Raw genomic sequence first — 8382 nt, forward strand, 5'->3', positions numbered from 1 at the left:
ATGAAGGGAGAACGAAAATCAAGAAAACTTATCCAAGTCGAGTGTGCTTTTTTTTTTTTTTTTTTTTTCAAAAATGAAATTGTAGAATGCAATAACTCTGAAAACCGTTGATATCAGGTATGGGAGTAATTTCAAAACTTTGTCACATTTATATTGATCAGTTCTCACTTCTCACTCCATCCTTAATTTCCTACACTCCCTCTCTTCCATTATGAAAAAGACTTGTACATTCCTCTCTCTCACAATTTCTTCTGCTCTGCATTCCCCCCCCCCTCCCTCTCTCTCTAAAACATGTCTGCTCTTTCAGATATTATCTGGTCTCACAGGGATAATGCAAATTATATGTCTGTTGAGCGATGTATACATGTATGAGCCAGATAGTATCCCTTCCATCAATATCAAATGTGTTACCGCAGTAGGTGAAATGATCGTTTCGAAATAAAGATTCATTCATCAAGACATAAAGTTGACACTTCTCTCCCAAGAATATATTCTCATTCTCCAGTATATGAAGTGGTCTTGTTATTAAAGCCTCTCTAAAGTGTTGGGAGCCCCAAAAATTTGACGGCAAAACTTCACTTCAATTGTACAATGAAGTGAAAGAAGATGACATTGAACAATGAATTCTGCAATGATTCTCAAGATAAATTTGTTTGAAGACGAATATTGATGAAAGAATACAAAGAGTAGGTTCCCTACGAACAACACAAAACCTTAATTCTGTGTTTTTTTATCAATATTCAGCTTGAAAGACATTCATTTTGAAAATCCTTTGAATGTTTTTTTAAACAGATAAATGGCGCCATACAAATGTTGTGAATCATCATCAAATCCTTGCAAAATTGTGTGTTAAATAGCATCCTCTTTCACATTATTATAACATTTAAGTGATATCTTGTTATCAAATGTTGTTGATACTTTGTGGGCCCCCAACACTTGAGAGGCTTTAATAATAATTACTGCATCAATCAATGAATATGAATCTCTTGTCATTATTTAAACTATTCACTCCATTCATCCATACAATACCAAGTTATCTCTTTCCAGACAAAACAACTCTGACCAAAACACAAAATAAGTAAACATGACAGCATGTGTTTACAGCTGGGTTGAACTGTGTCACTTTATTCTATTTGAGAATTCCATGTGGATGCCACGGTAGATTATAGATCACAAAGTTCTTCACTTGTTCACAACACCTCTAAGATGACGGTGACAAGGTGGAAACTACCCGTGGCGAAGTGAGTTTGACGCTTTATCGCTTGGTATCGGGTGTGCTGGGATGGGAGCTTCATTGTGCTGGATTGCTGTTATACAGACAACTCCAAGATCATATATCTGAGATGACTGAAGTTTGAGTACTTGAAGATTGTTTGTGAGAAGTAGCTTAGAGGCGAGGACCACGGAAGGCCATTCCAGGGGCTGCTGGCTCGGTGACTTGGAGGTTGGTGATGTTGAAATCCTACAAAAATGGAAAAAGATGAAGATAAAAAGAAAATGACCTTGATCAAGTGTTACAGATTAACCAGTGTTTGCCACATTTATTACTTTGTTTGAACTTTGTTGTTCTTGGGGCATCTATGAATGGGTTTGTCACTACCATTTTCAAAAGGAGTGGGGAGGTTGTGTGAACAAATTTGATGAAAAGTTAATTTTAATTTTCAAAAAGCGTTTTGCTCAAAAAGGTAAGGACCACAGACTTGTATTTGTTGACGCCCACACACACGCACGCATTTAAAAAAAGTCATGGGATTTGGCTATAAGATTTAAAATTTGCAAACAGATAATGTTAATGGGGGGAGGGGGGGGGGGAGGAGGGGAGGAGGGTATCACCAACACCCCTCCTGCAATGCCCCGTCTACTCTGCCAGGACTTCACCTGTAATGCATTCATAACGAAAGTTTCAACCATGTAAAGAGGGATATTAGGTTAGGCAACACCACACGAAAGCAAGATCCTGTTTAGAAACCTACAGATTTACAGACTGGGCCACTTTAATTTCTGAAATGTATGTAATGATCTACATATTAAACAGGATTTTTTTCAATTAACAAAGCCTAGATTTCCTTATCAATGGCATCTTTTTGAGAACTCTCCATTTATAAATTATTATTCTAAGAAAATCCCACAACGATTGATGCCATCTATGAATTATATGCGAAATGGAGTGTACACACAACTTCATTTTTGTTACAAAATAGCAACTCCAACAATGGCTGCAACTGGAAGACAAGGAGTACAAACAGAAGATACGAGGGCAGAGAAAGGTTCAAGATGAGACACTCAAAGAGAGACGGAAAGACATTATGAAATCTCAAAGAAGTCAAAGAGAGGAGGAGTTAAAGGCATAGCAAGTTACAGAGCAAAAAGTTATATTGGAGGAGTTTTTGCAACAATCAACCAAAGTGAATCAAGAAGTTCTAACAATGAAAAACACAAATGTGACGCTGGGTCTAAAATCATGTTTAACAACAGGAAAAAATAGCCCTCAGAATCTTCCTTGTAAAGCCTAAACCCAGCATCAGGTTTAAATTTTAAAAGAATACAGACCTGTGTGCCTTTTTGTTTTTTATCTTGACCAAAAACAAAAATGATCAAAAGAAGAAACATTTGATATCAATTTTTTCCAGTGGTGTTGAGCCATGGTATGGACCCTATGGGGCAAGAGTGAGAGAGACAGAAAAACCTATCCATACAACTTGAACTCACCAGGAGTTTGAGCATGTCCTTGGTGTCAGGGTCGACCTCGATGATGTCCTGTTCCAGGGCGGAGACCTCGGGAACGTAGTTATCCCTCCTCTCACGCTCCTCTTCTTGGAGCTTGATGGAGATACCACGGACAGCACCCTTCTGGATACGCTTCATAAGATGTGTCACGAATCTGCAGGAAAATGTGGAGTGCACAATTCCTACCGGTCAGATGCTGTACTTTTAAATGCATCATTGTATTACGCACTTTATAAACCCAGAATATCAATATCATTATCAATAAATACCTTTCAGAAGTAAAAACAGATTTAACTTGCTGTTTAATACTTTTTTTAGAAAGCCGTTTTACTATTGGGCAATTCCACGGTAACGGAAGGACACTCAGACAAGATTTTTGAACTTCAGGTTCATACTAAAAGAACTGTTTTATTAGTATAAGATGTGAAACAGTACAGATATAATACCTATATAAGTGCCTTTAATTCTCCCCAAAAAAATTGTCATTATAGTTAAGTAGTTTAAGAATGTGCATATTAATTATCTCGGTAACGGAAGGACATAAAAATGGACATGGTTTTTCCAGTTAATTAGTGTTTATCCAAACTTTGTGAAGTTGATGAAGCTTTCCACTTGACTGAAACACATTTTGTTCCCCATAGTTTAATACATACTAATAAAACATTTCTTTTAGTATGAACCTGAAGTTCAAAAATCTTGTCTGAGTGTCCTTCCGTTACCGTGGAATTGCCCTATTCTAACATCAATGTTTCTAACCCAATTTATTCATCCTGCTTGAATCAAAATGACGGCTTGAATGTTCTCTTTCTAATTCTATTTTCCTTTTGATGACATTATTCCTATTCATCAATAAAACTAAGTTGAATACCTACCCAGCGATCTGGTTTCGTAGACGTTTACTGGGGATGATGGCAATCTCCTCGCATACTCTCTTGTTTGTGTGGAAATCAAGTGTAAGGCGGGTGTAGTACTTCTCAATGATCACCCTAGCAGCCTTCTTCACCGTCTTTGTCCGGACACGACCCTGCAAATTTGATCATGAGTAGAAAATTAGAAATTATAGAATTGATCATCTTCATGAATGTGAAAACACATCGCTTTGAAGTCTAGATCTATAGACTCTAGATCTATTCATGTTTTTTCGGATGGAGTTCCAGATAGAGGTCTAGCCATCAGCAGTAGGGGCGCTGGTCTGAGAATAAGGATTGTCTTCGTAAGCGGACGACCCTCATTCTCAAACCAGTGTTCCTACTGATCAGGTAAATCATACCTGGTTTCAATATGTAACTTTATATTAATTCATCATGAGTTTTGTTATTCGGTATGGGAGTGGATGGTTTATAATTTAATTTGCATCTTAAAAATCAATATGGCACAACAATCACAAGTCACAATCAAAATGCAAATTGCGATGTCAATTCATACTTCAGACAGTTCAGCATTTACTTTGGTAAGAAGACCTAGATCTAGACCTAGACTCTGTATTATAACTTATTAACACTTCATAATTAGTTACTCCACTTAATGTCTTATCAAGTAATTTGTTTAGGCTTTTACTTGCACTGTACACTCGGCACTTGACAAACACAAGGTACGATAATACGCCAACGGCGGACTGTACTATACTGGAAGAAGAAGAAGAAAACATCGCCTCCGCATACTCTACACAACTTTATTCTTTGCAAATACAACAACGCAAACCTCCGATCCCTATACGTGGGACTGAATATGGAAACTTTCTTTTACGGACAACACATCTCCACATTAATAAAAAAAATCATGCGAGTATGACATAATGGCAAAAAAGGGCTTAAATGAGAAGAAACTAAAATAAATAGCTTTATTTTCGTTTCAATATCAAATGCGTCAAAGGCCATGATAACTCTGATCATAAGGATATAATTTCGGGGTTATTTTCACCAACCATTTTGATTACAGCGTTGAAGCAAGAGGCCAATCAACTGTAGGTGGCGCTCTAACCTCGATCTAGATTTTTAGATTTTGTATGTGATGAGGGGTAGATCTATAAAAAGGGACTCTACATTGCATTCTATTCTAATAGATTTCAGTTCTGGAAAAAACGAAACCAATAATAATAATAATAATAATAAGTAAGTTGCCATGAGACTTAATAGTAATTACAGTTAATACCAGGGGGCGACGAAAAAATAACTCAAAGTGGAAAGGGGGGGGGGCTTCACTTACGAGGGCACTTATATAAAAAGAGAAGCATGCACCCATCACTGCTGCGCTAGAAAAAAAACTAATCAGAAAAATTGTGCAGCATTTTCTCTCACTTAGCTAATAACTCAAACAAGTGTGTATGAAAGGAAGTAATATCATGTAGTGGTAGTGTAATTAAGCCACCTCAACGGCTCGACCTGTAAATAATTATTTTTTACATGTATATTATAGTTTAGTCTGTGGGTGTTAATTTTTTTTTTTTACAGACGTGTGTGTCGCAAGGTGGGGGAGGGGTGGGGGGGGGGGGAAGGGGGAGGGTAGTAGTCTGTTTGGTTGGATGGGGTTATTTGTTTTATGTTACAACTGATTTCATTTTTGTTTTCATCAATCGTACAATCTATATAATGAAAATGTTTTGAATTCATGTCAAGATGAAAAAACAACTGTATTTTATTTTTAATATTGATTTATATTGTTTGGAATCAATAAAAAAAACTATTGAAATAAAAAGTATCAATCACATATGGTATCCCTTATTGTAATGTCTATAGCTTTCCTAAAACACTTAAAACTTGTAATAAATGTTTTTATTGTTTGTAATGTTTATCTACTGTAGTTTATAAACAAATAGTATTGTTTTTCTTATTTTATAGTACATGTACGTCTTGATATTTTTTGTTTTTAATTTTGTTTAATTTTTTTTTAAACTGTAGGCCTAATATACTCCGAAAGGGGGTCGAAAGAGTCAATGAAATCAAATCAAATCTAATCGAATCAAATCAAATCATTTCATAGAATCAGGATTGGATTTACTTAAACATATGATAAATAAAAACCTGATCCAAAGACTCTTCAACTAAAGCGTGCTACAAACTTTGGGTTTTCAAGATGAAAATAAAGTATCAAATTTTGTTTCCCTTCCATTTATTGCCAATGAACACAAAACCCATGGTTGGACAGCTGACGTATAATCACAAACTGACATCATGCAACCCTACCCCCCCCCCCTCCTCAAGAAGAGGGCAAGGGACCCCCCCCCCCTGAAAATAATAATATATATATATATATATATGAATAAAGGACAGGGAAAATAGTTGTGTTGTATCTGTTGTTCTTGTTGTTGCCGGTAGTTAAGTGGTTGTGTTTCTTATGCTTGTTCGTAAGTGCTGTTTGATTGCTTATCCCCAGGCAATTGTTTTATGATTTATTATAACGCATTCGTAATTTCAGTATCAATCAAAAGCCAATCAGAAGTGTTATACTTTACACATCATTCTTTAGACAGATAAAATTGTTTTACACATTTTACGTTCAACTTTCAATATTAAGGGTGTATTATGTTTTGATCTAACACATTATTCAAAGTAAGCTTAATAATAATATTTCTTAAAATTTGCAGATTCCCCCCCCCCCCCCTGCCAACAAAAAAGCGATTACAAACAAAATAACAAGCACAAAAAGAGCACAAACGAACACTCAGATTGAACATTTTTAAGCTGTATATAGCAAAACATGACACAACATCAAATGAGATGCTGCTCATAATTATTGAGTCTGAAACAAAATTCTGGTCAAGAAAGGTGAAAAAAATTCATCTGGTTAAAAAAGGTATAAACTTTAACTAATATTAAAAACAAAATATAGCCTATAGGGACTCAGGCTATTCATCTTCGCTTCAGTTATAATCAGAAGTACACAGTGGACGAAAGCTTGCATACAAGATTTTGAAAAATGTGGAATTCTCTTCCAGCCTCCATTCGTTGCATTTCTGATATTACTTTGTTTAGATCAAAATTAAATACCTACCTAATGGAAAATGCATATTTAACCTAGTTCTTAAATTGTTACCTTACCTTGTTATCTTATGTTTCATAATTTCACTTTAAATTTGTTCACTTGCCTGTCATTACTCTGTTTAGTTTTAATCGTATTGTAAAGCGCTTTGATATAAAGTTTTATGAAAAGCGCTATATAAGTAAAAGTTATTATTATTATTTTGAGGTCGGTAGAAGTCTAAACTACATGCAATTGAAACAAACACTCTTTCAAGACCTATACAGTGCGTCCCCCAAAAAACGAAAACGAGAATTATCGATGTTTTAATCACAATTATAATTAATAAATTACACATAATTATTGTAAAGCTTAGATCCTCTTCTTTGATTTGGTGCAACTCATATGATGCCTATTTCCGATAAAAACAATTTGAAGAGAGGAAACCCAAAAGTCATTTGGCGGGCGGGATCTGAATTAATAAGATTTCTAGAAAGTTCAAATTTGAGCCAGGACTAATAGTTCTGCCTGTTTACAGATGTGATTGCATTTCCATAATTTGATTAAACGAGTTCATTTTCACTAGCTGCCTGCCGTAGCAACAAGCAGAGTTGACAAAAGACTAAAATCCGTTTTGTTGACGATCAGCCATGCACAAAGAAGACGAATTCATGGCTGATCGTCAACGAAACGGAGTTGTCTTTTATCAACTTTGTTTGATTCTACGGCAGGCAGCCAGTGAAAACGAACTTAAAGGTAAAGACCAGTATTGGAAACGCCCCAATTTCAAAAAATGAAATGGAAGCTCTCATTAATCATGTGAAAGAATATGTTTTGACTAATACATGATAATAAAAATTTGCCGAGAAACCGCCTACTAATTCATATATTTGGAAAATTTGTTTCTCTCATGGTCTGTGAGAGATATAGGGTAGTCCCATATACATATTTCTGTGTATAGTGCTTGTAACTTTACGAAGAATGGGCCAAATTTCTTATCATTTTGACGATTCCAGAACCTTGCAGATGCTAGATGCTAGATGATCAACCTTTTCTGATCGATTCCACAACGTTTCTTTCACAATGCAATCGCATGACCATATTACTGGTCTTTACCTTTAACTCGTTTAATCAAATTATGGAAATGCAAGCATTATTTTAAACAAACAGAACTTTGTTATTCCTGGCTCATTTTTCCTGATTGAGGTCGCATAGGGGGTATGGGGCTGTAGTCCCCCCCCCCCCCAAAAAAAAAGAAAAACACTCCACGCGACCACGCCCTCCCCCCCCCCCCTCATTAAATAGGCCTCCCTATAGCCAATATTTAAAATATGATTTTTCAACTCCTTGTTTCGTCCCTTCACTCATCTTCCTCCCCCTCCTTCTTCTTATCCTCCTCTAGGGCCCTTTTCTCTCCTCCGCTTCCCCCTTTCTTCGTTTTTCCGCCTTTTCCGTCTCCTCTCTCTCTTTCCCTTTCTTTTTGTTTCCCCCTCCTTTTTCTCCTCTCCTAGTTCTCTCCTCCCTCATTTTCTTCTTCTTTTTCTCCTGTTCTCCCTTTTTCTTTTTCCTCCTCCACCCTTCCTCCTTTGTTTACGGGGGGGGGGGAGCACGTGCCCCCTGTGCCCTCCTGAATCCGCCACTGCCTATAGCTACTATTCCCCAAGCGGTTGTCCATCTCAGTGGGTCTATAGTGGGTTG

The 8382-nt window shown here is 36.5% G+C and overlaps 1 protein-coding gene across 1 annotated transcript; it reads right to left on the reverse strand.

The window, feature by feature from the left end:
- Window positions 1–1097: 1097 nt before the first annotated feature.
- LOC105437263 (40S ribosomal protein S17) lies at window positions 1098–4695 on the reverse strand. The gene is made up of 4 exons (XM_030977192.1): window positions 4652–4695; window positions 3600–3751; window positions 2710–2881; window positions 1098–1462 (listed from the first exon to the last, which is right to left on the reverse strand). Exons 1-4 carry the CDS (start codon window positions 4652–4654, stop codon window positions 1388–1390), a joined length of 402 nt encoding a protein of 133 aa, XP_030833052.1. The 5' UTR covers window positions 4655–4695; the 3' UTR covers window positions 1098–1387.
- Window positions 4696–8382: the final 3687 nt, after the last annotated feature.

This window comes from Strongylocentrotus purpuratus, unplaced genomic scaffold (genome assembly GCF_000002235.5).
Source record: "Strongylocentrotus purpuratus isolate Spur 01 unplaced genomic scaffold, Spur_5.0 spur5_scaffold_9, whole genome shotgun sequence".
Taxonomy (NCBI): Eukaryota; Metazoa; Echinodermata; class Echinoidea; order Camarodonta; family Strongylocentrotidae; genus Strongylocentrotus; species Strongylocentrotus purpuratus.

Coding starts and splice junctions, on each gene's coding strand:
- LOC105437263 (XM_030977192.1), bottom strand. Junction 2,882..3,599: donor CTACGAAACCAGATCGCTGG/GTAGGTATTCAA, acceptor ATTTTCCTGCAG/ATTCGTGACACATCTTATGA. Junction 1,463..2,709: donor AGGACATGCTCAAACTCCTG/GTGAGTTCAAGT, acceptor CCATTTTTGTAG/GATTTCAACATCACCAACCT.